This window comes from Mrakia frigida, assembly GCF_051309035.1.
Source record: "Mrakia frigida strain ATCC 22029 unplaced genomic scaffold BDY24scaffold_25, whole genome shotgun sequence".
Taxonomy (NCBI): Eukaryota; Fungi; Basidiomycota; class Tremellomycetes; order Cystofilobasidiales; family Mrakiaceae; genus Mrakia; species Mrakia frigida.
Genome location: NW_027481256.1, coordinates 280,485 through 305,971, shown reverse-complemented (window position 1 = coordinate 305,971; position 25,487 = coordinate 280,485). Strand labels below are relative to the sequence as shown.

The 25,487-nt window shown below is 54.2% G+C and overlaps 12 protein-coding genes across 12 annotated transcripts; 4 read left to right on the top strand and 8 right to left on the bottom strand.

Moving 5' to 3' along the window:
* Positions 1-543: 543 nt before the first annotated feature.
* BDY24DRAFT_396158 (uncharacterized protein) lies at positions 544-2,928 on the bottom strand. Its single transcript, XM_076641401.1, has 4 exons — positions 2,644-2,928; positions 1,888-2,090; positions 1,502-1,817; positions 544-1,418 (listed from the first exon to the last, which is right to left on the bottom strand). The coding sequence occupies exons 1-4, from the start codon at positions 2,854-2,856 to the stop codon at positions 618-620; spliced, it is 1,533 nt and encodes a 510-aa protein (XP_076494694.1). The 5' UTR covers positions 2,857-2,928; the 3' UTR covers positions 544-617.
* A 220-nt stretch (positions 2,929-3,148) lies between these two features.
* BDY24DRAFT_417053 (uncharacterized protein) lies at positions 3,149-4,768 on the bottom strand (the record flags this gene model as incomplete). Its single annotated transcript, XM_076643665.1, has 11 exons — positions 3,149-3,339; positions 3,409-3,470; positions 3,548-3,561; positions 3,637-3,707; positions 3,784-3,825; positions 3,903-3,935; positions 4,009-4,058; positions 4,337-4,394; positions 4,473-4,489; positions 4,572-4,594; positions 4,682-4,768. The coding sequence occupies 11 exons, from the start codon at positions 4,766-4,768 to the stop codon at positions 3,149-3,151; spliced, it is 648 nt and encodes a 215-aa protein (XP_076494693.1).
* Positions 4,769-5,430: 662 nt separating this feature from the next.
* BDY24DRAFT_417052 (uncharacterized protein) lies at positions 5,431-6,625 on the bottom strand (the record flags this gene model as incomplete). The annotated part of the gene is made up of 4 exons (XM_076643664.1): positions 5,431-5,466; positions 5,567-5,675; positions 5,874-6,531; positions 6,604-6,625. The coding sequence occupies 4 exons, from the start codon at positions 6,623-6,625 to the stop codon at positions 5,431-5,433; spliced, it is 825 nt and encodes a 274-aa protein (XP_076494692.1).
* BDY24DRAFT_133571 (tRNA-dihydrouridine synthase family protein) lies at positions 6,609-8,508 on the top strand. The gene is made up of 8 exons (XM_076636024.1): positions 6,609-6,837; positions 6,935-6,995; positions 7,081-7,275; positions 7,348-7,359; positions 7,426-7,509; positions 7,578-7,941; positions 8,037-8,201; positions 8,281-8,508. The coding sequence occupies exons 1-8, from the start codon at positions 6,781-6,783 to the stop codon at positions 8,432-8,434; spliced, it is 1,092 nt and encodes a 363-aa protein (XP_076494691.1). The 5' UTR covers positions 6,609-6,780; the 3' UTR covers positions 8,435-8,508.
* A 235-nt stretch (positions 8,509-8,743) lies between these two features.
* Positions 8,744-12,776, bottom strand: BDY24DRAFT_371380 (uncharacterized protein; the record flags this gene model as incomplete). Its single annotated transcript, XM_076638156.1, has 10 exons — positions 8,744-9,285; positions 9,520-9,719; positions 9,830-10,098; positions 10,183-11,002; positions 11,114-11,233; positions 11,365-11,705; positions 11,801-12,000; positions 12,362-12,412; positions 12,503-12,552; positions 12,646-12,776. 10 exons carry the CDS (start codon positions 12,774-12,776, stop codon positions 8,744-8,746), a joined length of 2,724 nt encoding a protein of 907 aa, XP_076494690.1.
* Positions 12,777-12,852: 76 nt separating this feature from the next.
* BDY24DRAFT_396127 (transcription initiation factor IIF, beta subunit-domain-containing protein) lies at positions 12,853-14,480 on the top strand. Its single transcript, XM_076641400.1, has 5 exons — positions 12,853-13,069; positions 13,137-13,216; positions 13,317-13,492; positions 13,613-13,836; positions 13,994-14,480. Exons 1-5 carry the CDS (start codon positions 12,917-12,919, stop codon positions 14,390-14,392), a joined length of 1,032 nt encoding a protein of 343 aa, XP_076494689.1. The 5' UTR covers positions 12,853-12,916; the 3' UTR covers positions 14,393-14,480.
* A 412-nt stretch (positions 14,481-14,892) lies between these two features.
* TFB5 (TFIIH complex subunit TFB5) lies at positions 14,893-15,549 on the bottom strand. Its single transcript, XM_076641399.1, has 4 exons — positions 15,492-15,549; positions 15,403-15,418; positions 15,159-15,303; positions 14,893-15,002 (listed from the first exon to the last, which is right to left on the bottom strand). Exons 1-4 carry the CDS (start codon positions 15,508-15,510, stop codon positions 14,961-14,963), a joined length of 222 nt encoding a protein of 73 aa, XP_076494688.1. The 5' UTR covers positions 15,511-15,549; the 3' UTR covers positions 14,893-14,960.
* A 403-nt stretch (positions 15,550-15,952) lies between these two features.
* Positions 15,953-18,925, bottom strand: BDY24DRAFT_396122 (glycosyltransferase family 15 protein). Its single transcript, XM_076641398.1, has 16 exons — positions 18,543-18,925; positions 18,405-18,440; positions 18,056-18,283; positions 17,888-17,924; positions 17,761-17,815; positions 17,570-17,616; positions 17,408-17,483; positions 17,306-17,329; positions 17,077-17,165; positions 16,915-16,980; positions 16,795-16,841; positions 16,625-16,696; positions 16,528-16,536; positions 16,433-16,446; positions 16,255-16,333; positions 15,953-16,174 (listed from the first exon to the last, which is right to left on the bottom strand). The coding sequence occupies exons 1-16, from the start codon at positions 18,780-18,782 to the stop codon at positions 16,106-16,108; spliced, it is 1,188 nt and encodes a 395-aa protein (XP_076494687.1). The 5' UTR covers positions 18,783-18,925; the 3' UTR covers positions 15,953-16,105.
* A 42-nt stretch (positions 18,926-18,967) lies between these two features.
* TRM10 (tRNA (guanine(9)-N(1))-methyltransferase) lies at positions 18,968-20,565 on the bottom strand. Its single transcript, XM_076637914.1, has 6 exons — positions 20,443-20,565; positions 20,293-20,400; positions 19,838-20,135; positions 19,515-19,747; positions 19,339-19,446; positions 18,968-19,271 (listed from the first exon to the last, which is right to left on the bottom strand). Exons 2-6 carry the CDS (start codon positions 20,371-20,373, stop codon positions 18,987-18,989), a joined length of 1,005 nt encoding a protein of 334 aa, XP_076494686.1. The 5' UTR covers positions 20,374-20,400; positions 20,443-20,565; the 3' UTR covers positions 18,968-18,986.
* Positions 20,566-20,925: 360 nt separating this feature from the next.
* On the bottom strand, positions 20,926-22,229 carry BDY24DRAFT_133093 (uncharacterized protein). Its single transcript, XM_076636022.1, has 4 exons — positions 22,220-22,229; positions 21,689-22,117; positions 21,349-21,599; positions 20,926-21,188 (listed from the first exon to the last, which is right to left on the bottom strand). Exons 2-4 carry the CDS (start codon positions 21,981-21,983, stop codon positions 20,958-20,960), a joined length of 777 nt encoding a protein of 258 aa, XP_076494685.1. The 5' UTR covers positions 21,984-22,117; positions 22,220-22,229; the 3' UTR covers positions 20,926-20,957.
* Positions 22,230-22,717: 488 nt separating this feature from the next.
* Positions 22,718-23,938, top strand: BDY24DRAFT_133082 (uncharacterized protein). The gene is made up of 2 exons (XM_076636021.1): positions 22,718-23,560; positions 23,663-23,938. Exon 1 carries the CDS (start codon positions 22,770-22,772, stop codon positions 23,556-23,558), a length of 789 nt encoding a protein of 262 aa, XP_076494684.1. The 5' UTR covers positions 22,718-22,769; the 3' UTR covers positions 23,559-23,560; positions 23,663-23,938.
* Positions 23,939-24,882: 944 nt separating this feature from the next.
* BDY24DRAFT_342943 (uncharacterized protein) lies at positions 24,883-25,239 on the top strand (the record flags this gene model as incomplete). Its single annotated transcript, XM_076637507.1, has 2 exons — positions 24,883-25,033; positions 25,130-25,239. 2 exons carry the CDS (start codon positions 24,883-24,885, stop codon positions 25,237-25,239), a joined length of 261 nt encoding a protein of 86 aa, XP_076494683.1.
* Positions 25,240-25,487: the final 248 nt, after the last annotated feature.

Below are 25,487 nucleotides of genomic sequence, written 5' to 3'. Positions count from 1 at the left end.
GTTCCTCCCTTCAAAGCTCCTCTCCACCGCCACCTCACATCAAACTCTCGATCCACGAGCTCGTCCCGACTACCGAATTGACCCAACTCCGTCTCCGAGTCGATCTCAAAACGGCTCCTTCGGATCCTCGATCGGTGGTCTCGGAATCCCAACGTCGAGTCGAGCGAGACCCAATTCCGATGCGAGCACTTACTCGGGCGAGGCGGAAGGAGGGTACTTTGGAGATCATCACAGAGTCGATGGTCACGGCTACGTTGGGGTGGAGAAGGAGACGCTGTACGACGCGGAGGCGTGGAGGTGAAGCCTGAGGAAGCAAAGAGCGGAAGGTCGAGTCGTAGTTTTTGTGTTGGTAGCTTTTCCTCGCTCTGTCTCCATGTCACCTGTGTTTCGTATGTGCATTAGCTTCCACCTCGTACTTACATCCCTTCAATTTTGTCGTTCTAGACTTGTCTCAATCTCTACGGCTCTTTGACTAGCCCGTTTAGAAGGAGAGAGTGAGATCTCGTCGAAACCTGTCACCTCCTCCGGCTGCAGCCCACACCTCTCAATAGTGACAGGACCCAAGTTCTCTTCTCCTGGATGATGTCGATGTAATCTAGTTTCCGAGCACATCAAGATCATCTCCTGGCCTTCTTCGCAGCTCCTCCCTTCCCACCCTTCTTCTTCACAACAACGACCTTCTCCTCCTCTTCCTCCTCGCTATCCTCCTCCTCTTCGGCATCACTCCCATCCTCAGCGTCATCCTGTATGGTGACAATAACTCCCTCCTCCATCCCTTCAACGCCCTCTCCTTCACTCTCGCTCTCCTCCTCCTCTCCGTCCTCGCCAACGACCCTGCCCATTCCCTCCCAAACAGTCTCCTCCTCCTCTCCCTCCCTCTCCTTCCTAATCTCCCACTCCTTCCTCTTGATAGCCACATCTCCCTCCCACCCTCGAACGATCCCTCCCTCGCATCCTCCGACCCTAGCAGCCGTGATCCCTCGATGAGGAGTGTCCTTGACGTTCTCCGACATTCCCGTCGTTCGGTGAACCGAGAACGTCGAGTCCTTGGCCAGCGAGATCAACACCTTCTCCTCCAGCGAGAGAGGAAGCAAGAAACGTCCGGTCGACGTCGAGTCCGTAAGACTGTACAACACGCGTCCGGTTCGTCCATCGACGAGTCCGATCTTTCCTGAGTCGGCTTCGGCGAAGTAAATTTCGTTGGAGGTGAGGGAAGCTTGGATGGCTGAGATGGGTCCTCCACCTTTGGAGGAGATGAGGTGGTTGGAGGTAGGTTTCCGAGCTGAGGTTCGAGGGTCGTAGGTTCGGAGGTGACCTGAGGAGGTTCCGGTTGCAAGGAGGTGAGGGGAGACGGAGGGAAGGAAGGTGAGGCAGGTGTGGGAGATTGCTGGACGGAGGCAGAGATGGTCGTTGGGAATCTGGGAAGGTATAGAGCGAAGAGGAAGGTGAGACCTCGGTGATCAAGGAGAAAATGGAGAAGGAATAGAGAGAAACGACGTACGTTCTTCGCTCTCCAAATCTCACCCTCCATCAACGCGTCCTTTCCTCCCTTCTGGCCCAACTTCCTCTTCTTGTCCCCAGCTTCCGACTTCTCAGCCGACGACGAAGAAGCAGCGAATCCACGTTCGACGTCCCAGAGCGAAACGTCGACTTCCTTTCCAGCGTACGCGAAGGTCTTTCCGTCCGAGCTCGGTCGAACAGAGGTGATGTTTGCTGGGAGACGCAGCTTTTGGGGTAGCGGTAACGAAGAGGAAGAAGATGAAGGGATGGAGTGAAGGTTGGCGAATCCAGAAGCAGTGGTGTGGAAGAGGTGGTTTCTGTGGGAGGGAGGGGACGATGAGCTTCTGCAGCTCTCAACGAGCTCGAGAGGTCGGGAAACGAACGAACGAGGGCAGGAAGTCGAGCGAGATATGCGTGTTTCCGGCCTTGATGGTTGAGGTCTTGTAGGTGTGGACGATGGAGGCTGTAGGATCGGCTTCGACGGGAGGAGGCGACTCTCCCTCGACGGGCTCGTCGGTTGAAGGGATGGGAGGAGGTCCGGAGGGAAGGGAGATGAGGGAGAGGTGGGACGTCGAGTGGGCGAGGGCAATCTGAACATAGTCGAGGATTAGAAGTCAGCTTTGCAGTTCTGAAGCTCGAAAAATAGATGAAGGTGAAGCGAGGGAAGGCGACTGGGAGCTCGAGGAAGTTGAGCTCAACTCCTCATCCTCTTCTCAACCCCGCCTCCTAAAGTCAGTCCCGCAGGACCTCCTGACTGCACGAGATAGGCCTCAGTACTACAGCTCTCCTGTCGGGCTGCAAGAGCGAGGCTGAAGCTTGAAGTTGCTCGTGTAAGAAGTGGAGAAGCGAGAAGCTCATTTTCTCAAGCTCGAGGAGTTGAGCTTCTCGTCTACCTCCTGCCCTTCTCCCTGAGCTCCCCAAAGAGCTAGACGACCTTCCAAGAGCTACATGAGACCATTAGCCTCCCACCTACGAGCTTTAAGTTGGAGGTTTGAGCTCTTGAGGGAAGTTAGGAAGGCCTGCTTCGAGCTCAAGCTCTCCCTCATCCTTGTCCTCTTCTCCTCCCCGTCCCAGCTCTCTCTCTCCCTAGCCAGCAGTCCCACACCCCTCGAACAAGTCCCACAACAAGAAACATGCACTTACCAAGCTCGAATCAACTCCATCGACACCCAAACCACTCGCGAGCTTCTCTACCCGTCCCCACTTGGTCGCTCCTCCCTCTGCTCCGAGAACCTTGATCGGTCGAACGCTGGGCTCAAGAGCGATATCCGTAGACCGCGTAGAGAAAGTCGAGGGGAAGGAGATGGCCAGGAGAGTGGAGTGGTTGGCCGTGGAGGAGGTGAGAAGGTGAGGCATCTTTGGTAGAGGAGGAGGAAGCCGTTGGAGGGCAAAGGAAGGGAGGAGGGAGAGCTCAAAAGACTTCTCGAATTCTGAGACGCCTCCGTCGGAGAGGAAGAACGCGTCGCATTCTCTGTTCAGATTTGCTTCTCGCGGTACAGAAGAAGGGATAGCCAGTTTATGAATCTTCGTAGATGAGCTCCCATAAAAGTTTAAGCAAGCGATTCCGTTCCGCTTCGGCCTCTCTCCGTCTCCTCCTTCCCCCCGTCCCTTCACTCGTTTGCTCTTGATCTCTCCCACCGCTTCCAACCTACTGGACCTTCTTCTCCCCAACCGAAGTCCTGTAGCACGAATCGTCCACCTCGTCAAACCTCTCCTGTGCGTCCTCAATCGCCCTCCTCGCTTCGTTTGCGACCTGATCGTTCTGATCTCGTCGGAGGACGGTGGAGATTCGATCTCCGAGGTTGATGGTGATGAGCAGAGGGAAGAGAATCCAGAGACCTACGATAAACAAAAGAAGATCAGCATGGCGAGAGCAAGGAAAAAAGGAGGAAAGGAAAGATTGCGAACCATTAGGGATGATCCAAAGCCAGAGGAGACGAGAGGGCGTGTTTTGTCCGGTGTTGCAGTACCTGAGATGTCAAAAGGGAAGGGCTTTGTCAGATGGGGAGTTGAAAGAAGAGGGAACATGGCAAAAGACGCGACGAACGAGCAGTAGTACTCCTGGAACGATCAGACACGACGCGAGGTTAGTCGAGTCTTCGAACGAACGAACAGAAGATACAGAGAAAGACTTACCTGAAGCCAGTAAAGCATAGTCTTCGACAACGTCATCACAACAGCAGCGAAGCCAATAAGAGGGGCAGTGGCTAGAGAGGTCGAAGGTCAAAAGTCAACACGCGTTCTTCGAGCTCGAACGAGCCTATACAGCTCGACGGGACGCACCATGGACCTTCTTTCCAGGATGAGTAAGGTAAAGATATTCGACTGTGAAAGCGGAGGAGAGTTCAAAGATCAGCTCGAGCTTCTCGTGCGGAAGGAGTGGGAGAGGAAGTCGAACGAACGGTTGAGAATTGACTCAAGGATGTTCATCAACGCTACGAGGCCAAAACCGTAGATATATCAGCTTCGACTTCGGGTGTACGGTAACAGATGGATACAAGAGCTCACACTGAGCGTTGGTGAACCCATCTCCCCTGTTGAAACTTGGCAATCCGTAACTGGAAGAAGAGGGGAGAAGAGAGGAGAAGAGGTCAACACTTGAGTTTTTCGTTCTCGTTCTTCGGGTCGGCCCACTTTCGATTGAGCTGAAGCACAAGAGTCTACCCTCTCGTACGAGAGCTAGATCATGAGCTCGTCTATGGACCAACCATAGAGCTGAGCGAGCTCGACCAGCTCTCCCTTTCGAACCCTTTCGAACCGACGAGCTTCCTCCTCTCCTTCGACTCCCCCGCTTCCCTCGAGTTCTCGCAAGATCAGAACGAATGACAGAGCTCACATGTAGTCGACCTCAGCGTAAAGACTGTAAGGAGCCCAGATCCAGTGAAGGTCACCACCTGTAAGGCAAGAATCAGAGCGAGGATCAGCATCTTCATTGGAGGGAGGGAATCGAGGGAGGGACGAGTCGAGCTCACCAACCATCGACCTAGGCCTGAAGAGACGCAACAAGAGGCAGGAGTGAGCTTTCTTGCTGTTCAGCACCAAAGAGATATCCATATGGAGAGCCTACTCACCTGAGGAAACAGTATCCAGCATCCTTATATAACGAAGGGCAAAGCAAAGCGAAGTGAGCTTCGAGCTTCCCTCCTTAGCTCCTCTCTCTCTTCATCTCGTCGAGACTCACCCATAGAACGAGCACCGTTGAAGCTGCGAACCAGACGGAGATCCAGAAGGGAGGGCGGTAGGTTGAGAGGAGAGTTGACTTTGCCATTTTTGTTGCGAGCGAGGGTGATGGTTGGAGGATCAAGAAGGGGAGGGAAGCTCGAGAAGTCACGGGCCTGCGAGGAAGGACCGATCGAGGAGAGTTTAGATTGTCGGTTGAGAAGTGGTTCGAGAGCAAAGATACGAGAGGAAGGAGAAGAAAGAAAAGAAGGGGCAGGAACGTGATAGATAGGGAAGTTCAACGAGGGGCAAAGGAGGTTGAAGCACGAGCTAAAATAGGAGAGCAAAGCAAGGAAGAAGAGAGCATCGAGACGAAGCGAGAGAGGCAGCTAGAAGGTAGGTAGGAGAAGTGAAACTTCGACAAAGACGTATGACGAAAAGTGTCGGGGACGAGTGCGGACGAAAATGCGAAGTTACAACAAGAGACGGCGACGAAAGAAGCAAAAGAAACCAAGGACCAACGACGCGACGTCTTCTTTCCCCTCCCTGCCTCCCAACTTCCATCAAATACAGCTCTGCTGCGATCCAACTGAACTCCGCTCCGTCCCAACCTCATCCAGCTCTACCCGTCAAATCCCTTCTCGTCTCGGCTCTCCGCCGTCTGCCGCTGATCCAAGCTGACGCGAAGCGCCGACGCGTCCAACCTCTTCCTCCTCCGTCCTCGACCCAAGGAGTCCATTCGAAGGAGGAGGAGGCCGCTGGACGTTGAGATTAGATGACGGACGAGGGGAAGAGATGGTGGATAGTCTGAGTCGAAAGAGAAGGAAGGGGAAGAACAGGGGTAAGTTTCGAAGTCAGAGGGAGCGAAGACCTCAGTGCGATTGAAGAAGATAGGGATGTGACTGACAGAGTCAAGGAGAGCCATATTCAGTTGGATGGGGATCTTTTGAAGGGCGAGAAGTGGAGGATAGGCGGAGGAGGGTTGCGAACGGAGGCGAGGAGTTCGACGCGTCGAGCTGGAGGTTGGAGGGACGAAGTTCGGGGTTGAAGAATGAGATGACGAGGAAAAGAAGTGGTGGAGTGGGAGATGAAGTCGAAATCGGAGGATGGAGGTGTTGAGGGTGAGGATAAGATGACGGTCTGAGGTGAGAAGAAGGAGGGATGTCATTTTTTTTATTCGTACGGTACGAGGAACGGGAGGAGAAGGAGCTCACCAAAGCTTGAACTCGTCTGCAGCCTGCTCCCAGGTATACGATGTTCCTACTTTGGCGTGCACCTGGGAGAAGGAGATGATCGCAGAGAGGGGGAAGCGAGCGAGGAGAAGGGGATCGATGTCGGAGAGGCAGACGTCTCGTTGGTCGTGAAGAATCGTCTTCCTCTTCGAGCTCCACCTGATGCATCCCTTCTCTTCGGTATGATTTTGCGAGCAGGTGCGCATGCAGATTCTGGCCCAATCTAGCTCTCCGTGGACGACGGCGAGACCGAATGCGAAAGGAGGCAGCGTCTTCATCAACTTGGGAAGGTGAATTTGGATCACGACAGATCGAACCGAGGGAGTTTGGTACTTCTGGCACATGACGAGGACGGAATCGAGTAGGTAGCCGTGGACATATCCGTTTGGGAGGAGGAACGAGGGAGGTTTGGAGTCGACGAGGTACTTGGTGGAGACGAGGTGTCGCAGGAAGAGCGCTGTCTCCTGTCTCTTCTCTGTGATATCGACGACGGGGAGATGCTCGAGTCCTACTCCTCTGGGTGCCTCGTTTGCGACTTCCAGCATGTCGGCGAAGACTTCGGAGTTTGCTTGAAGATGGAGTCGTTTGAGGGCGAAGGAGGTTCCGCCGCTCGTCCTGACGATGATGTCCGAGTCCTCGTCTTGAAAGTCGACGTGGAAGAGATGTTGGCGAGGACGATTCGCTGGGGATTAATCGTCGTTGGGGAGAGAACGAGGGCGAGTTCGAGGAGGCATTGTAGAAGGAGGAAAATGAGTAGGGAGGAAGGACGGAAGGTCGTCGTTGTGAGCTCGAAAGGAAGGGAGGGATTTCAAGGATTCTCTTTTCACGACGAGCCGTGACGACCCCTTCTGAGGAAATTCTTCTCTTTGGCCACAAAAGTCTCCGAGCGATGCCTTCAGCCTATTCTCTACCAGTAGAATGCCTTCAGTTCGTTCAAGCTCCCATGGTTCGTCCTTTGTCCTCTTCCCTTCTTTCGAGCTCAACACCGTTTTCCTTCCTTCTCCTCGCTGACCTCTCGCTCGTTCCATCTTCTCTCGTCTTAGGTTGGGATCTCAGATCTTCCGTTTCGGTTGCTCACTTCTAGATGGGGAGCTACTCTCACTTGTCAGTGAAAGTCCGCTCTTGACTCCGTGTGTAAAACCTCAGTCGAGCTCACGCTCGCTTTCATCTTCGTTCCCTTCATGAGCAGACACTCAGATGCTGCACTCCTCGGCCCTCATCAACGACCGAGACTTCCTCGAGTCAACTCTTCTCGATCTGGAGCTCGGAAAGAAGCTTCGGGAGCAATCTGGTGGTCCTAGAGTCGTCGCTCAGCTCGCAGGAGATGATCCAGACAAGATGGGACGGGCGGGGAGGTTGTTGATCGGGTTGGTCGACGCGCTGGGTGAGTCCATCTGGGCTTCTCGATTAGATTTGAAGTAGAAGCTGAGCATCGCTCCCTCTGCGAATCGGACAGAAATCAATCTTGGTGAGCGAATCTTCTGTCTTCTCGACTCGCGACGAACGCGGCTCACCTCTCGATCCTTTCCTCCAGGCTGCCCTCAACGACGAGCCAAAGAAGGTCATTACGGAGGCTACCTCCTCAACATACCTGACCTCCCACTCATCACCTCGCTCAGTAAGTCTCTACCATTCTGCCTCTCAAACCCTCCTCGACTCACACCCTCTCCCTCATCCTCCCATCAGCCAACTCCCTACACCCTCTCCCTCTCCCTCTCCACCTCAAAATCCGTCTCCCCACTCTCCCACTCACCCTCCCAACCCTCCTCAAGCACCTAATCTCGACAACCCACGTCTCAGTCCTCACGCTGCACTGCCGTCCGATCGGAACGCCAACGCGTCGCAGAACGCTCAAAGGTCTTCGGACTGAGGCCGTCGGAGAGGCTCGAGAGCTCGTGGACGGTGTTCTGGAAGGATTGGGAAGGCGGAAAGAAGAAGTGAGCGTGGTGGGGAACGGTGGCGTGCAGACGTGGGAGGATCTAGAGAGGTTGACGAAGGGAGAGGGAGTCGAGGGGTGGATGGTTGGGGAGGAATTGGGTGGGAATCCGAGGTAAACATAGTCTTTCTCCGTTGCCCCTTCAGCTATTGGGGTCAACGTCAGAGTGTACGCTGACTTTTCGTTTCTTTCGTCCCTCGTTTCCACAGGTTCTTCACCTCTTCCTCCTCCTCCTCTTCTTCATCCCTCCCACTCAACCCCCTCTCCCTCGCGACCGAGTACCTCGACCTCGTCGACCTTTGCTCTCAAGCGTCTACGCCACTTTCGAACATCAAGAGGCATCTGAGGAATTTTGTAGAGGGGGATCTGGGTTGGTGAGTCGCTCGTTTCTGTGCAGACGCGTCGAACGAAACAAAGCGCTAACGACCTCGATTCGTTTCGCTGGGTTCGCAGCGCTCGAACGAAATGGTGCAAACCTTTCTTGAGTGACCTCGACGCGTGTGAAGGGCTTGAGGACGTGAGGAGGGTGGTTGAAGGGGAGGAGGTCGTCGAGGCTTGGGGATCGAGGGATAGAAACGTAGCTGCTTTGTTGGAATACACTTCGTAGACACGACAATTTCGATTTATACCTTTTCATCTATCAGTGTCGCGAATACGGCGGAGACGAGGATAAAACTGGAGCAGGCCGGCTCAAGTGAGCAAGCGACGCGAACCCTTTCCGATCAATTTTTTCGAAATGAGCCCAAAGCAATTAGACTAGAGCAAACGTCGTCAAAGATGCATATCTCCCAGCTAGTCAATAAAACGCAAGGCAACCCCAAAAAGAAAGCACAAACACAGAAGAATCAAACGACTCGACTCGAAAACCCCAAAAAATCACCTCCCGCCCTCCCTTCTCTTCTCCTCGCTCAAAAGATCAACCTCCCCTCCCACCTCTCCGTCCCCATCCCTGATCCGACCCTCTCCCTGCATCCCAGCTCGCTCCACCTCGACCTCCTCCTCCCCTTCCTCGACCACGTCCGTTCCCTCCGCCTCTCCCGCTCCCGCTCCCGTCCTCGAACTCCCCAGGTCGTCCGTACTGCTGCTGCTGCTGTTGAGGAGTGTAGCCTCCACCGTAGCCGTTCTGAGGTGGAGGTGCTGAGAGAGAGGGAGGAGTGTACCAATCTGGACCTGCTGGTGGAGGAGCTGGGTAGGAGTTCGACGCGTCGTAGTTGTACGAGCCTTGCTGCTGGTGCTGAGGAGCAGGAGGTCGGTACTGCTGCTGCTGATGTGGTTGAGGAGGGTGATAAGGAGAGTTGGAAGAGGGAGGTGCTGGTGGTGGTGGGTGTTGAAGATGAAGAGCTGAAGGAGGGAGAGGGTAGTTCGCCGCCGAAGGAGGAGGGTGGTACGTCGTCGCGGGTGGCGGTGGTTGTTGGTTGTGAGGAGGGGTGGCGATGGAAGGGATGACTCCCGTTAGACCTGCGAGGATGGAAGCGATTGAGGAAGGGTCGAAGAGAGGGAGTGGTGCCGAAAGAGGAGGAGGAGCAGCGGCCGGTGCGAGTGCGGGAGGAGGAGGTTTGGTCGGCGAGGTTTTCGTCGGGGGAGGAGCGTTTTTGGTTCGAGGATCTGAAGGGATCGGTAGCGAAGGAGGTGGAGTGGTAGATTTGGGTTGGGGTGGTTGGGGAGTTGGTGCTGATTTCGACTTCGACGAACGGGAAGCAGGGTAAGATCTTGCTCGAATGAAGACTCCCAGAAGGTAGTCCTTCGTTCGAATCGCAGGGAGTCGGTTCGAATCCATGATCTCCAAGAACTCAGGTAGAGGATCCGAAGTAGGTAGAACAACGATGTACATGTCTCGAGCTCCACCGACGGGAAGAGAAGCCTTGTTGTAGGGTTGAACGAGCGCGTCTCGACTGCATCAACGGGGACGAAAGAGGACGCGTTAAGGAGGACGAGGTCAGCTTTGCCTTTCCGTCCTGAAAGAAAGAGGGAAAATACCCGGAGAAAGGAAGCAGAAACTCACCCTCTCTTAACCAAAAACTCCCTCAACCCCTTCTCACTCTTCCCTCCCTCCTCTCCCTCCCCTTCCAACGAAACCACCACCAGCTCCTTCGTCGGCGTGAGATGCATCTGAAGCAAGAACTTCCTCGACGTCTCGATGGGGACTCGACCGATGATGGTGTAGGACGGTTTGGGGAAGAGCGTTGTCGACCAGGTTTCGAGAGGGACGACGGGACCTCCGATTTGACGAGCGTGGAGACGGCCTGGGAGAGGGATTTCGGGGTTGATGATCTGGAAGCGATTCGAAGTGAAGGGGAAGGACGTTAGTTAGAGCCCGAGAAGGGAAAAGAAGAAACAGAAAGACGCGAAACTCACCTCTCCCTTCCAAACCACCTCCCTCTTCGCCAACTCCTCCTCCACCTTCCTAGCCTTCTCCTCCTCCGAAACCACCACTGTCGAAATCACCTCCTTCCCCTTCCCCTTATCCACCTTCTCCGCCACTTCAACCTCCTCGACCTTCCCCTCCTCCTCCCTCGGCTCGTCCACAAAGAAATCAAACATCGCCTCGTCCACCTCCCCTTCCAGATCCTCCTCCCCCCTGAACGGACTCCCTCCTCCTGGTCCTCCTCCTAGCAGATCCATGTTGGCGTCGTCGTCGTCGTCGTCGTGGTTGAACTTGAGCGAGTTTGGGTTCGGATCGTCGTCGTCCTCGTCGGCTCCAAGCACGTCGTCCGTCAAGAACTCGTTGAACTCCATTGCGAAATCCGAGGAGGGATCGAGATGCTTCTCGTTCTCGTGAAGATGATTCGAGTTCGAGTTGGACGACGATAGAGTAGTATCAACGAACGGTAGAATCGACTCCCCGACTCCTCCCTTCCCGCTCCCTCCCTCTTCGTCACTCCCACCCTCATCGCTCCTCCTCCTCTTCCCCGCCCCAGCAGCAGCCTGTTCCAGCACCCCCTGCACACTTCCCTCGTACTCCCTCTCCCTCTTCCTCTTGATCCTCTCCACCTCCTCCTGCCTCCTCTGGTTCTCCTCCTCTCGTTCCATCTCCTCCCTCGAGTCCGAGACTTCGACGACTCCCTTGTGGTTGTGGAGGATGAGCGGCGTGGCTTTGGAGGAGGTGGGGATGGTTCGGAGACGGAGGGAGGCTTCGGTGGCGGCGGTGTAGGCGGCTTGGGAGGTTGGGTTGGCGCTGGGAGAGGAAGAAGAGGAGGGAGGTGAGCTGGGGATTCGACGCGACGAGAGGGAACGAGGCAAGAATGCTGAGAGAGTAGAAGAAAGAAGAAGGAGAGGTGGGACTCACAGGTCGTTACTATTCATCTTGCTGAGTCGTTCAGGCGAGATGGTACCAGAGGAGATCCCGCTCCTGAGTTCGGTTCGATCCGACTTGGAGACGTTGAAGCGAAGAGATCTCATTCTGTCTCTGTAGTACCGAAGGAACGACGCGACGAAGAAAGCACGAACAAAGTCAGACCTCGCTCCACTACAGTCTCTCCGGCAGCGTCAACCCTCGAGATCGACGACGTGAGAAGGGGAAGAGAACCGGCAACTCACTGATACTTCTTCCTCCCACTCGTCGACCCTCCCTCCTCAGCCGTCCAAACCAGCTCCTCGAGCTTCTGAGCGTACACCTTCCCCTTCCCCGCGTCCCCGAGGAGAGGGAGAAGGACTGAGAGAACACCTTCGAGGCAAGCTTTACGAGTTGGGTCGTCCTTGGGGTCGGAGGGGATGGGAACGAAAGGTTGGTGGTTCGACGTGGAGTGGGAGGAGGTTCGTCGAGCGTGAGGTTTAGAAGAGGAAGAGGAAGCAGAGGTTTTGGTAGGTTTGGTGGCGGTAGCGGTGGAGATGGATGAAGAACGACGTTTGTGAGGTGCTGTTGACGAGGAGGGTTTGGGCTGGAAAGTGAAAGACGAGGGAAGGAGAAGGGAGGTGAGCTCGAGCTCGAGAAGTCTCCCTTCCTCTTCCTTTTCCCCTTCGAACGCGGACTCACTTCTTCTTCTTCTTCCTCCACATGCTCCTGCTCATCCTTAGACTCAGCCTTCGCCTTCTTCTTGGGTGCTGCTCGCTTCTTCTTAGGCGAAGTCTTCGATTCTTTGGGGGAGGTGACCTCTTCATCGTCCGCGTCAGGAGAGTCGATGGGGAGCGGGGAGCCTGAGGAGGGATCCGGTGGAGATTGGAAGAGGTTTTGGCCTGTATCTAGAACGAAAAGGCGAGGGTCAGTTATCCGCTTGAAGGAATGAATGAATGTTGAGATGGATGGAGAGAGCGAGGTGATGAAGGAGGAGGAGGAGGAGCAGGTCGCGTGAGGTTGTCGAACGCGCTCTTCTGCTTATGAAAGATTATTTGTTCGAGCGAGCTCGTGCCAGGATACGATCCCTGTCGATTCATGTGTGGATGGATCCCAAACATCGAGCGAGGATGCAGCGGGCGACGGAAGGGAGGGGAGGGAGGAGCGAGTCGAGCTCAAAATCTCCGAGACGACGAACGGAGACCCTCCCACCCGATCCAACAAAACACGTAGAAAGCGGAGAGAGAGAGCATATACACTCACGAGTTGTCGACTTCCCTGTAGTGAGTTCACAATTCGGGCAGATGTATTCCACTGGAGCAAGCCGAACAAACGGAAGAACGGTCAGCTTCAGAGGGACCTCCTTCTGCTCCCTTCCTCCTCTTGACGCTCCAACAAACTCACAAATATCCTCGTAAGCCGTCTCGTCAAGATCTATACAATCCCAGTGAAACCTGCGTGTGAAAGAGAGACAAAAAGGTCAGGATCGCGGGTGGATGGAAGCGAGAGAAAGAGGAAGGAGAAGGAGGAGGTTGAGCTCGACTGACCACTCGTTGCAAGGTCCATCGCAAGCGATCATGCTTCGATTCGGTTCATCCGGTTGGCGACAGATGCAGTAGAGAGGGACGGGAAGAGGAGGAGCTTTGGGTGCTGAAGATCGACTAGATCGAGTAGACATGTTTGTCGTCGAGGGAGTTGGAGGAAGCTTGAACAGCTCAACGTTTGAAAGCTCTTGAATCGGAAGAGAGGTCGGCGTGCTCGCAACCTCCACCGACCCTTGTTCCCTCTTTTTCCTATCTAATCCTTATCTCTCGAGCCATGGCCGACTTCGACGAAGACGATTCTCCCGTTCTCGATATCGACAAGGAAGGAGGAGAAGGAGCGGGATCAGCAGCAGAGGTTGAGAAGAAGGTGGAGGAGCATCTCGCTCTTCAGCCTGGTTTCGATGGGAGGAAGGTCTGGTTGGTCAAGGTGGGTTCAGTAGAGTCTCGTTGATGTGTATACGAAGCTCGAGCTGATGCTGAGTTCTTTCTTCCAGGTTCCCAAGTTCCTCCAGGAGCGATGGAACGAGCAGAAGGAAGCTGGAGTTCACCTCGCCACCATGAGGGTTTACCATCCGTGAGCTTCCCTCCGCTCCTCTCTGGTGCCACTTTACGATACATGTAGAGAGAAGACTCATGCTTAACTCTTCTTCTTCTTCTTCGTCGCTTCTCTGTAGGGTTCCTGGAGCTTCAGCGAACAAGGTGTCCCTTCTCCTCCCTCCTCAACCTGCTTACAAGACGGACGACCTCCCTGCCGAGTTCGATCTCATCATGGCTCCAGAGAAGAACGAGGAAGGAGAGACTAAACGAGGAGGGTTCGTTCTCTCGGAAAGGAAGGTCGAAGGAGGAAGAGGTAAGTCTCGTTTGAAGCTCAACATCGAGCCTCGAGCTCACCCTCCTCCTTCCCTCCTTCCTCCGCACCTTCCCTTCACCCTCCTCCTCAACTCTCTCTTCGGATGATCGTCCCCTGCAGTCCACCCCACCCTCTTCGCTCGAGTCCACCACGAAGCCGCTCTCCAACCCGTCCACTCGCCTCAGTACCGAGCTCTCGTTCGAAAACGTCAAGCAGCGGCCGACAAGCCCAAACGAAGCCTGCAGCTCATCGACGAGAAGGGTTTGGGAGCGGGTCAGATGGCTCAGATGGCTTCGGGAGTAGCGATCTCAGCAGCGGAGAAGAGTAAAGGGAGGTTCCAGATCGTGAGTTTCAACGTTTTTTCCTTCGTTCTTCGAGGGACAGAATCGTCCCGCGTCGTCGCCCTCTCTCTCTTTCTCTCACTCTCACTCTCCTTCCCTCACTCTTACACTCAAACTCATCCTCAACCCCCTGTTTACCTCTTGTCCATCCTCTCCGCAGAAACAACCTCCCCAAAAATCCCTCGACAAAGCCACCCGTCTCCCTCGCAACGAACTCCTCGACCTCCTCTTCTCCCTCTTCGAAACCCATCAGTACTGGTCCCTTAAAGGTCTCAAAGAAAAGACCCGTCAACCGGAAACCTACCTGAAGGAGGTCCTCACCGACGTGGGCGTGATGATCAAGAGAGGGCCGTACACGGGGACGTGGGCGTTGATGGAGGTTTACAAGTCCAAGGCGAAGAACGAGAACAGCGAGAAGAAGGAGGAGGGTGGAGTGAAAGGGGAAGGAGGGAGTGGGGTTGCGAGTGGGAGTGGTGGTGGGGGTGGGATGGAGGAGGATGAGGAGGGAGACGAGGAGGAGGAGGACGATGAGGACGATGAGGACATGGAGGAGGTGTGAACGAACGAGGGAGAAGGAGGACGTTTAGCATTTATTCACGAAACCCAGAACAAGCAGAAGATATGCATCATGACACTGAACGAATCGACTCTTCTTTCTCTGGTTGTGGGGAAGGAGGAGAACAAAAGGAGGGTCTCGACAGAGACTCGACGCGTCGCACGAGGCGACTTTCTGAGCGGTGCTTGAAAGCGACGTGCTCTCGAGCTCAGATCGTAGCTAATGATGTATTTTCTTGAATCTCGCTGGCTCAGTGCCTCAGTGAACGAACTGACTGGTAACGAGCTGAAGGCGCGTTCGAAGAAGAAGAAGAAGAACGACGACGTCCACCTTCGTTCGCCCCACTTCTCCTCTCCGCAAGCAGCCGAGCAATGCTTGATACAAGAACGAACTCGCGCCATCTTACTTCCAGTCAGCGCAACGGTGCTCGTAAGAGGGCATCGTCGGACTCAACGCGAGGACGAGGAATCGACGAGTCTCCTTTCTTTTGCTCGTCTAGGAAATCAATGGCTGAAATTGCATGCATGGTCGTGAAGTCGTTAAAGTCGAAGGTATGCAGTTGCATTCCTGTCTAGTCCTGTCCACCCTTTGGGTCGTAATGGTTCTTCTCGAGCTGGAAGAAGCGAAAGAAGAGGTCAGCTCGACGAAGCTCACATCGAACTCCTTCCCTCCTCCCCCCCCCCTTCTCCTCCCGCCTCAAGCCCAGCAACGCCTCCCGTGACAGGCTAAAGATAGCGAAATTGATGTCGGAGAGAGGCTGCCTACTCACCTCCATGTTCAAAGCCGCCTCTATGGTCTCGACCTCGCTCGTTTTGACGAGGAGGTGGCGAGGATCGAGATCCATGATGATGAACTGATCCTGAGAGGAGAGCTGCTCGTTTTGCCAGATTAGGATCTGTTTGACGGCTTCGTCGCTGATAAGAGGCGAGATCCGAGACGAAGGAGTCAGGAAAGGGAAGCCGTGGAGGAGGAAAGGAGGGAGGGAGCCGAAGGAAGGAGAAGTGCGAGCTCACCAAGTTACAAGAGTTCCTGAAGGAGACGAAAGCGAGGTGGTTGATCAGCACGAGAGGTTGATAGGGATATTGGGAGACGAAGAGCTCACCTTTCGTAGCAACAGGCATGACCGAGAAGGAATTTTGGAGGGCGGGAGATGAAAGTGGTTGGGCAAGAAGGAGGAGGTTTTGACCTGAGCTCACTTCCCTTCCCTCCCTCCGCATCGCTCCGTCGCCAGGGAGCGTTTTTTCTTGCCTTAGGAGCGTGAGCTCAATATCTATGGCCTTGAGCAGATTTGGTCGATGTGAGCTTTTTCTGATCTTTTTCGCTCTCGAAGGAAAACCAACGAGCAGGCTGTTCCTCCGTCCTCAGCTCTTCTTTCCTTCTTCTCTCCTCCCACAAAAACCCGCACCTGTTCGGCTTTGATCCTCAAAGACCGTCCTCTCGAGGCGACTTTGAGAAGCGGGTTTGCCTTGCTCTTCCTGTCCTCGGTCGCCTGGTCTTCTTCACCTCTCTCCTCCCTCCCCCTCCTCCCTCAGCGATCTTCCCTTTTCGCTTCTGAACCTCCCTGCCAACTGAAACCCAAGCTCAGATCAATAATATCGATGTAACTATAAAGAAGAAGAGAGTCTAAGAGTGCTGAGAAGGAATACTCCTCGACCAGCGATTGCGTTCGCTTCCTGCTTCCCGACGCGTCCCCTCCTCTCCTCCCTCCCTCCGGTCTCAAGGAGATCCGAACCAGTTCTTCCCAGGGTGTATCTTCTTCCATTTGTTCGTGCAAGAAAACCAATGCTTTCAAACCAAATAGATCAAAGTCAGCCTCGAACTTTCAGGTGGGCGACTAAACGGAAAATGGAAAACAGAAGACTGACGGAGTCGAAGTTGTCTTCCTCCTTGCACGAGCACCGTCCGACTCGATGAGCGTCTCCAACTGGGCAGTGCGAGTAGGGTCTAGAGCGGAAAAAATAAAAGCAGGGGAAGCAAAGAGAAGGAGTCAGCCTGAAAGGGAGGAGGCGAAAAGAGAAGGAGGGAAGGACGAAGGAGCCGTACCCGTGGTAGTAGCCCTGAATCGATGAGGAAAGTAAGAAGAGTCAGCTCATAGTTTGATGAGATTTTAAACAGAACAGCAGAAGGCTCGGAGTCACAATGTCGCTCTGCGAGAAAGAATGAACCCAAACGAAGCGAGGTCAGCCCGCTGTTTCTCGAGCGAGTCGAAGGAAGAAAACGGCGAGAGGAACCCACGAAGAACTTGATGGAATCTTTAGGAGCAAATAGTCCGACTCCGAGAGAGTGAACAGGTGCGTCGCCCCATCGCTGAAAAGTTTCGAAAAAGTGAAGAGGAAGGACGATGTTGGTCAGCGGGAGCAAGAACGAGCTGCCATCTCTCAAGGCTGGAGGTAAACGAGACAAACCTCGTAGTAGAACCCTCCTTTGGACTCGAGGAAGTTGAAGAAGGCCACTGGGAGGGAAGAACGAGATCGATCAGTTCCGATGGCCGAGACGGATCAGAGTCGAGGGAAACAAGAACGAACTGTAAGCCTCTCCTCTCCAAAAGTCAAGGTCGCCTATCTCGAAGTTGGACCAGAAGTGGCAGTGGTCTGAAAAGGGACCAAGGGGGTCGGAGTCAGCGGAGAGAAATCCGACGCGTCGTTGAGCGAGGCGAGTAGGATGTGGAAACGAAGTTCACTACTCACTGTACTCGGCACCTCCGTCATCCGAGAGGAAGTCCATCGAGTTATCCTTAGCTACGTGCTCGGGGTGAAGAGTCATGAACTCCTTCACGCTGCAAGAATGGCGAAGGGAGGGAATGGGAGGAAAGGAGAAAGAAGATCGAGTCAGTGCGAGCTCGGCAGGTCTCTTCAAAAACTCTGCAGCAGTGCAATGATCGAAGATACAAGAGAGAATTAATTCAATAGTACTCACGTGTCCCAAAGCGTGACAATGGTCCTGCAAGCCGAGGAGGAGGGGGACGAAAAGTCAGCGACGTGAAGGAGACGCGGTCGATAAACCAGCGAAGTAACTCACTCGGTGTACTCGAACAACGAGAGTGTGAATCCATAAACCTTCTTCTCGTCCTCCATGACGAGGAAAGGGTCGTAGTCTGATGTGGGAAGGAGAATCGAAACAAAAGGTGAGCAGCGAAGCCTCTTAAAAGAAAGAAACGGAGAAGGGAGCACGAGGACGTACGTAGATCGCAGAAGAACTTGACGGACTGTTCCATGCGCCAGTAAAATCTCGTACGGCAGTTTGAGGCGGAGGAGGAGAAAGAGAAGAAAGGGAAAGGCGTGAGCTACTCTCCAGAACCCGGATCTTCGATCCCGCGAGGTTGTGACTCTCGTCCCACGACACCAAAGCGAAACAGCGAAACTGCCATGTACCTGTACTGCAAGAGTAAGGGATGTCTAAAGAAGAATCCAGAGTTGTAGCGACACACTTTGGAGGAAGGAGCGACGCGTCAGGGTTCGCTCGAATGAGAGACGAAAAGGACGAGAACTGATGACTGACTGTTCCTGTAGGGTACCGAACCTCCATAGATGACGTTCTAGCAGCAGAAGAAACAGGACTCGTCAGAACTATGTTTGCAGCAGCGAAGAAAGAGGTTGAGCGGGAAGCAGGGTCGACGCCTCCTCCCTCCTCCCTCTCAAGCTCCCAATCCATTTTTTTCGCACTCACCTCTTTGATCATCTGCTCCCTAGCCTTCGTAGCCTTGTCCTCGTCGATCCAATCAGGCTGGTTCCACTCGCTAGGGTCGATGAGTCCGAACTGAGTCTTCGTGCTGGCCTGATCCGATGTGAGGCGAATAAACTCCTCCGAGAAGGGTTGGTCGTTGAGGAACACCCAATCATATCCAGCCCACCAGTTGAAACGATCCTCCATGTTCTGCATTGCTGGCAAAATCTCCTGTGGAAGAGAAACGGAAGGAGGGAGGGTCAGCTCGACGTTCCTTTCCCCCTTCTTTCTTTCAAGCTCAACCATTTCACGGTTTGACCCCTCCATGATCTGAAAACTTGCAGACACGTACGTAGAGGTCCGAGTTCCTAGCGAGCATGACGAAGGTCTGTGCAAATTGAACGAGGCAGCACGAGAGTCAGCTTCGAGCTCGAAGCCTCCTTCCTCCCTTCTTTCCGAGCTCAACCTCTCTCCTCCGATTCAAACTCACAGCGTTCGCACGCCTTCTGTTCTCCCTCCCAATCCCAGTCCCATTCCATCCTGCAGCCTGACGTTCGGGGATGTTGGGTGGATAGCTCGAGTACGGCGAAACGTAAGGCTTTGAGGAGGAGAAGGAGGAAGCTGGGATGGAGATTGGGGACTGAGGATGAAGGAGGAGGACGAGGGAGAGGAGAGAGAGAACCAGAGCGATGGCCGTTCGAGGCCGAATTGATGGGATTTGGAAGGGCATTGGTTTCTAGGTCTCCGCTACTACGAGAGAGAGAGCTGGTAAAGGTGTTGGTCGTTGGAGGGAAGCCCAACAAAAGAGCGGCTGTCGAGCTTCGTCCAAAACCACGCAGCTTGAGGTCGATCGCAACAAGCTCGCTCTTCTCAAGCTTCCTCCTGCGAAAATTATCTCCAAAGCGTACGAACGATACAAGATCAAATCGCTCATTCATCCATTCAACCTCTCCTGCTCCTCCTCCTCCGTCTCCTCAGGCAAAGCAGAAACAAGAACCGTCGCGTTCTTCCCTCTCCTCTCCTCCTCCTCCTCTTCCCCAGAACGCATCTCCTCGTCCGACCCATCCATCGACTCCCCTCCCTCCACGAACCCTTCCTCCCCAGGTCGAACTCTCTTCCTTCGATCCGACTTGACCGTGAACTTTCGCTGAGGGATGACCTTCTGCAGGACGACCTCCCAGTCTCGAAATTCGACCCAGCCGGTGAGGATCTCGTAGACCTGGAGGGAAAAAGAGAAAAGGAGGTCAGCAAGCGAGATGAGTGGGACGAAGAGGAGTCGAGCTCACTTGGTTGACCGTGAGGACTTTTCGAGTAGGCATGGCGGAGAGGTAAGTTCCGATGGGGAGTCGGGCGGTTTTGATTCCCAGCTTCTCAGCTTTGTCGAGGCAAAGGTTCTGTTTCAACCGAGAAAGAAACGCGGTCAGCACGAGCTTCTTTCTTCGAGCGAAGTAGATAGACTGACCTTGTAGCGATTGTGATCAACGATTCCTCCTATCACGTAGGTCATCCCTTCCTCGAGCGCGTCGATTTCGTGAGGAGAGTCGGCGGTGAGGTAGACGACGTTCTCCTGAGCTGATCGAGATGGAATGGGTCCGACGAGGGTTCGGGGATGAGGAGCGTCGGGATCGGCAGAGAGGGCAGGAGAGAAGGAGACGTGGAGAGCGGGAGAGGCGACGGTGTTGGTGGGAGGAGGAGCTGGAGGAGGGAAACGAAGCAACGACGTAGAAGAAGAGCGTGAGCTTCTCCCTGAAGGACGAAAATAGCGGATCTCAGACCGAGACTCACCTGCAAGTCCATCGTTCAAAGCCTCCATCATCTCCTCCTCCGACAACTCGACAGGTTTCGACGACGACGACGTCTCTTCGCTCTCGCCTTCCCTCTTCCACAACCCATCAAGCTCCTTCCCGTCCCACCACTCGGTCCCAGCCCATCTCCTGCTACCCGCCTGCTCCCAGAAACCCTTCTCGAGTCGTTCAAGAAGGCGTTGATCGAGGTGGGTCATGAGGAGAGAACGGAAGGGGATGGCAGAGTGTCGATGAGCGTTGTAGACGTAGGCCATCTGGCCGCCCATGGATTTGATTTCCTGCAAGACGGAAGAGAAGGGAAGGCGGAAGGTCAGTTCTGGTTCGAAAGAGTAGAAGGAAAGGAAAGGAAAGGAAAGCAGCGAGCTCAACCCTTCCCTCCTTCCCTCGTCGAGCTCAACAACTCCTTCCTTCCCTTCCTCTCCCAAGAAAACTCACCTGAGCAGCCATGAGTTCATCGAAGCCCAGATCTATAACGATCCTAGCGTTGAAGAAGGTTCCCTCCTTGGCCTTATCCATGTTCTCGAACCTCTTCTCCTCCAACTTCTTCCTGATCCTCTCCTCCCTCTGAGCGTTGAACTCCTCGACGTTGATCCCAGCTTCCGCATCCGCCCTCTTCGCCTTCTTCTTTTCCTTGCGAGCGTCTCGTTCCTTCTGTCGTCGTTCAGCTTTACCAGCTTCGAAAGCGGCTTGCTTGGCTGCCTTTTTGATGGCGCTCTTGGAGAGCATCGGAGCTGCTGCAGCGGCAGAGGAGGAGCCGAGGAGGGAAGGGGAGAGGGAGGAGAGAAGAGCGGTAGGGAGAGGAGGGGGCATTGAGGGAGCGGAAGTGGAAGCTTCGGGTTGCTGAGAGTCGGTGAGAGGAGGAGGAGCCGAAGAGGAAGAGGAGGGATCCATGAGGATATCGACTTGAGGGTGAAAAGGTGAAGGACGGGAGCTCGTGGAGGGTTTATTGAGGTCAAAAGAGAGATCGGAATTTCAAGCAAGTTCGTTCTTTTTTTCTTCTTGTCGTTGAGGAGATCACTCTCTTTCAGCAAGACTCTGAGTGTGGACCCAAGATTCGATTATAGTGTGACCATTTTCTCAAGTCCAAACAGCAAGGCTATCTACTCCTCGAAGTCGCAGAACCCAGACCCAAATCGCGTCGCCTCCCAAACACCTGTCTCCCTCCACCTCAGCAGTTCAATTTTTGACGCGCTTCCTGAAGGACTGCCTCCATCATCAGTCTCGACTGCAGTCTTCTCGAAACTCGAACGTCGTTGCAAACGCCCTTCTTGCTGCAAAGGGGAGTGCTCGAGTCGTACAGGATCCGACTGGGTGCAAACACGACCAAGTCGCTGTTGATGGAGGTCGAGGGTCGCAAGGGGGAGGGAAAGGTGAGAGAGAAGGTAGAGAAGAAGAAGGTAAGAGAAAAAGGGGCATCAGACGGGTCAGAGAGACGATGAATGAGAGAAGGAGAGACGAGAGAGAGAGAGAGAGAGAGGAACGGAAACTCACGAAAGGACCGCCATGTATCCACACTCCTTCCCACAGTTGAAGCAAAGCCAATGCTTGTAGGTCCTCACGTCTTCGCTGAACCGCTTCTGGATCGAATCCGTGTAGGGTTTGATGCTGGTCCACGAAAGCTGCTCCTGTGTCGCGAGCAATCAAGAAGAGTGCCTTCCCATGCTCGGGGACATCAGGAACCAGAGCTTCGAAGACGACGGTTCCTCTGTTCGAAGTTGAGCTGAAGGTGACTTCGTTAACGTCTGCGGAAGAGAAGAGAGAAGAGGGAAGCGCGTCAGGCGTCGCGTCGTTTAGAAGGGAGGATCCATGAACAAAGGTCTGTCAAACTCACACAGAAGCTGATTCGCTGGTATCACTGGAGTCCTGTAGGGTTTTGGAGGGGTGCTAGGTGGTAGGTAGATGCTGGAGGTGATGGAAGCTTTGGGTCGTGTTGGTTTGGAAGAGGAAGAGGAGGAGGGAGGTGGAGTTGACGACGCGAACGTCGGAGATGGAGTTGGTTCTGATGGGGAGGAGGGAGGGTAGGTTCCAGGGGTGAGAGAAAGGTGGAAGATCGTTCCCTTGGCTATCCCCAGGTCCGATAGGGTGCTTTCGTTGTGAAGGGACTTCCCGTTGAGGAGGAGACGCATGTGCTGAGGATCAAGAAGACCGGAAGACGCGATTCGAGCCTCGGTTTTGAGTTGAAGAACGGTGCTGGAAGGAGCGATGGGAAAGGCGATGGTGAGGGGAGGTTTGAGGCATCGGACAGTAATGAAGATGGGAGCTGAGAAAAAGAAGAACAGAAGGAAGAGTCAGCGAGAGCAGACGTAGAAGCAGAGTCTAGGTCGACGAGACGAGACGAGACGAAGCTGAAGCTGAAGCTTACTAGCCTGGCTTCCTCCCTGCACAGATGAGCTTGTGTGTTGGCCAATCCTTCCGTTGGCAGTCTCTCGAGCAGAAGAGTCGATCTAAAGGTGCGGGTGGAGCGAAGAAGAACGACAGGCGAAGGAGAAAACGGTGAGCTTCGACTTTTTGTGCCTCGAGCTCTAGATGAGAGGGTTGATGAACGGACCTAGAGCTTGACATCCCGAACAAGCCTGAGTCGAAAATGGTTCACCGCATACGCAACATATCGAAGAGCTGGTCATACAGGTTCGTGCTGGAGGAAAAGGGAAAGATAAGAAGGAGGAAGGGAGGAGGAGGGTGAGCTCAAGTTGAGCTTCGTTCCAAAGGTTCGGTGCAACTCACTTCTGCTAGCAGAGTTGATGAGAGAGAACCTGGTGAGTACTCACGAAGCTTTGGGTTGCTGGTATAATATTTTCTTCCAGAAAGTCGAATGCTGTTGGAAGAAAAGGAGTATTCTGAATCTCAAACCCGTTTCGACCTCCAACTCCCTCCCTCCCTCGCTCCCTTCCCTTCTTCTTCTCCCCACAACGATGTCTGTTCACGCTCGTTCCTCCTCTCCTTCCAACGACGAACCTTCGGCCAACCGTGTTCGAGTCCACCTCTTCTCCCCCATCTTCAACGACCCAGAGGGAGACATCATCCTTCAGACCAGAGACGACGTCTCGTTCAAGGTCACCCGAGGTCCTCTTCAAGCAACGTCGAGCATCATGGCCGACATGTTCGCTCTCCCTAGACCCTCTATCGGCGTAGCGGGATCCCAACCAGAGGTCGTCAAACTCTCGGAGCACTCCATTCACCTCACGAGGTTCCTTCGGTTCGTCTATCCTGACCACTTCCTCGTCGACGGTCAACCTCCAAACTTCGACCTCAAGGAGGACAGGATGTCAGCCCACGTCGTCGAAGGTGTTCTCGAGATCGCTCACAAGTACAACGCACCCATCATCCTCTACACCATCGCTCGAATGGCTCTCCCCGAACTCCTCATACGGAGGAAGAACCCCGTCAAGTCTTGGTACCTCGCCGTCCGTTTCGGTCACCTAGATCTGGCAAGAACGGCTCTTCGTTCGATGCCCAAGGTTCTGGTGAGGGATCTGGAGGATTCAAAGCTCAGCCGGCGCTACACCATCGAGGAGTTTGATGAGATGAGGGCCTCGAGTCGGGCTGGGCTGAGGGAACTCTCGCTGGGAGATCTCTCCATCCTTCAACTGGACAGCTTGACGACGAAGGCGATTCGAGACTTTGCCCGTCTACAGGCGAAGGTGATGGCGAAAGGAGGAGCTTTCACTTGGGAGGACGCAGCTGAGGAGTTTACGTTATGACGGTTCGTTTCATATCTCTTCGGAATGTTCGCTCGAGGAGACGCGTCGAGTCGAGATCGGCTGGCTGACCTTCCTGATCGTTCTTTGCTTCGTCTCTCCCATAGATATCTATCCTCCTACCCCCGAGCCACAACCTATTTCATGCCGTTGCATCCTCCTCCCACTTCTCCGACTTCCAACCCTGCGACTTCCAAAGCCATCGCTCTCGACGTCGTCCCCTCCTCCTTCTTTCACACCTTTCCTCCCCCTGGCTCAAGACTCCCGTCATCACTCCGTCCCTCCCTACCATCTATCTCACGCCACTCCCGGATCCCTATCACTTCTCAATCATCAAACCGTCGCTCCCTCAGCACGAGTCTCATTCCGGGTTCGTCTCTTCCCTCCCTTTTCTTTCCGTCTCTCCCTTTCTTTAAGACGTCGGCTGAACCCTCTGCCTCTTTCTTCCACGATGTTCCTTCAATCGATCTCTGCTCAGGCTTACCTTACCGAGGGATCCATCAACCTCTTCGATGCAGTCCTCAGCTCTCGACGCGTCGCCCATCGAACTCGGAACGTCGTCCTCCAAGCCGAGGAGAACGATACGCGGACGGGCTCGATTGGGAGGAGGAAGCGGGTCTTTTGGTCAGTATCCATATTTTGTTCTTCTTCCATTGAAGGAAGGACAGGGAGGAAGGGAGACAAGGACGACGGAGCGACGCGAGAAAGCTGACTCTCTCTTTCGTTCGGGCTGGCGACAGCAGATCTCGCTTCGGCGATGATGGTGATGGATGGTATTGGAGACCATGGAACTGTAGAAGGAAGGAAGGAGGCGAAAGGGACGGGCGAGGAGCGAGAGCAAGGGAGGAAAGGGGGAGGAATCAAGAGACGAGCAGGGGTTTCATAGTACTACTCTGTTTGTTTCGTTTCATTTTTAATCAATCAGTTTCTTCATAATCGAGTATTCTATCATTCCCTATCGATTCAAGGGACAAGGGAACTCGAAAAGCTGCTCAGCCTGCATCGTGGAAGCAATCAAGGCTCGCAGTCTTTACGCGTCGAGCTCGTTCTCTTTTCGCACTGAACCCGAGCGTACGATAATCAAGAGAACACTTCCAGCTCTGTATCTGCTATTGAGGGAAGGGAACCTCCCCTGTGAGAGTCACTTTCACGAAAGTCTCGTCTCCTCGAACGGAATCAACGAAGGGAAAAGAAGTCGCGTCGAGCCGTCGCAGCATCTTCGACGGGGCCGAACAGATTCTCTGACGTCAGCTTCTCAACGGCGAGGTTCAGAATCAAAGGGATATCTTGCCTTTTCTTTGCTCAAACCCCCATCTTCTCAGAAACGATGACATCCACCATCTCGCTCCTCCTCGCGTTCCTCCTTCTCGCTCTCTCCCTCCCTACTGCCTACGGAGGGCCTATCTCCTGGGGCATCTGTCAGACTAGCTGCAACGGAGGCTACGTCTTGTGCTGTGCTTCTGCCGGTGCTGTCGCGGGTGAGTTGGCGGAGAGCTGGAGCGAAAGCAGCGAAATTCTACTGACTTTCTTCCCTCTCTTTCACTTTTCTATTTTCCCCATCCTTCACCTAATAGGAACCTTCTCATTGGGACTCGGAGTTCCCGCTGCTCTCGCCACTTGCAGTGCGATCCAAGGAACGTGCATGGCTCTCTGCACCCCCCTTCTCATCGCTCCCACTCCTTGAGGCCAGTTCCCCTTTCTCCTTTCCCCCCACCTTTCTCCTTCGCTTGTTTCAGTCTCACTGAGATCGTCTAGCTCCTCTCTCTCCTACTAGATTCCATCTTCTCCCCACAACCTTCCACTCCCTGCTCTTCCCTTCTTCTTTCGGTTCATACCATGCCTTTCTTCCGTTTCCCGTTGTTTTTTCTCCGTTAATCTCCTAGTACCCACCGATCTTCCTGTCGCCCGTCTTCTCCTCCCCCCCCTTCCCCT

Bases quoted from the DNA above. Each gene is read 5' to 3' on its own strand.
- BDY24DRAFT_133082 (XM_076636021.1), top strand. From the start codon at position 22,770: ATGTCTGTTCACGCTCGTTCCTCCTCTCCTTCCAACGACGAACCTTCG.
- TFB5 (XM_076641399.1), bottom strand. The intron at 15,003-15,158 runs GTGAGTAGGCAG...CGCTTCTTCCAG, and splicing joins AGGCGGCTTTGAACATGGAG to CTCGAGAAGAACCATTACGA.
- TRM10 (XM_076637914.1), bottom strand. From the start codon at position 20,373: ATGGATAAGGCCAAGGAGGGAACCTTCTTCAACGCTAGGATCGTTATA. The intron at 20,136-20,292 runs GTGAGTTTTCTT...TCCGTCTTGCAG, and splicing joins ATGAACTCATGGCTGCTCAG to GAAATCAAATCCATGGGCGG. The intron at 19,447-19,514 runs GTCAGTCTATCT...CGGTTGAAACAG, and splicing joins TTGATCACAATCGCTACAAG to AACCTTTGCCTCGACAAAGC.
- BDY24DRAFT_396158 (XM_076641401.1), bottom strand. From the start codon at position 2,856: ATGCCTCACCTTCTCACCTCCTCCACGGCCAACCACTCCACTCTCCTG. The intron at 2,091-2,643 runs GTAAGTGCATGT...GACTATGTTCAG, and splicing joins ATGGAGTTGATTCGAGCTTG to ATTGCCCTCGCCCACTCGAC. The intron at 1,818-1,887 runs GTTCGTTCGTTT...TCCCTCCCACAG, and splicing joins TCGCTCGACTTCCTGCCCTC to AAACCACCTCTTCCACACCA.
- BDY24DRAFT_133571 (XM_076636024.1), top strand. From the start codon at position 6,781: ATGCCTTCAGCCTATTCTCTACCAGTAGAATGCCTTCAGTTCGTTCAA. The intron at 7,510-7,577 runs GTAAGTCTCTAC...TCCTCCCATCAG, and splicing joins CCCACTCATCACCTCGCTCA to CCAACTCCCTACACCCTCTC. The intron at 8,202-8,280 runs GTGAGTCGCTCG...CTGGGTTCGCAG, and splicing joins GTAGAGGGGGATCTGGGTTG to CGCTCGAACGAAATGGTGCA.
- BDY24DRAFT_396127 (XM_076641400.1), top strand. From the start codon at position 12,917: ATGGCCGACTTCGACGAAGACGATTCTCCCGTTCTCGATATCGACAAG. The intron at 13,217-13,316 runs GTGAGCTTCCCT...GCTTCTCTGTAG, and splicing joins ACCATGAGGGTTTACCATCC to GGTTCCTGGAGCTTCAGCGA. The intron at 13,493-13,612 runs GTAAGTCTCGTT...CGTCCCCTGCAG, and splicing joins GAAGGTCGAAGGAGGAAGAG to TCCACCCCACCCTCTTCGCT.
- BDY24DRAFT_396122 (XM_076641398.1), bottom strand. From the start codon at position 18,782: ATGCCCTTCCAAATCCCATCAATTCGGCCTCGAACGGCCATCGCTCTG. The intron at 18,441-18,542 runs GTGAGTTTGAAT...CAATTTGCACAG, and splicing joins ACAGAAGGCGTGCGAACGCT to ACCTTCGTCATGCTCGCTAG. The intron at 17,484-17,569 runs GTACGTCCTCGT...TTCCCACATCAG, and splicing joins CAAGTTCTTCTGCGATCTAC to ACTACGACCCTTTCCTCGTC.
- BDY24DRAFT_133093 (XM_076636022.1), bottom strand. From the start codon at position 21,983: ATGCGTCTCCTCCTCAACGGGAAGTCCCTTCACAACGAAAGCACCCTA. The intron at 21,600-21,688 runs GTGAGTTTGACA...TCTCTTCCGCAG, and splicing joins ACCAGCGAATCAGCTTCTGT to ACGTTAACGAAGTCACCTTC. The intron at 21,189-21,348 runs GTGAGTTTCCGT...CTCCATCAACAG, and splicing joins GGATACATGGCGGTCCTTTC to CGACTTGGTCGTGTTTGCAC.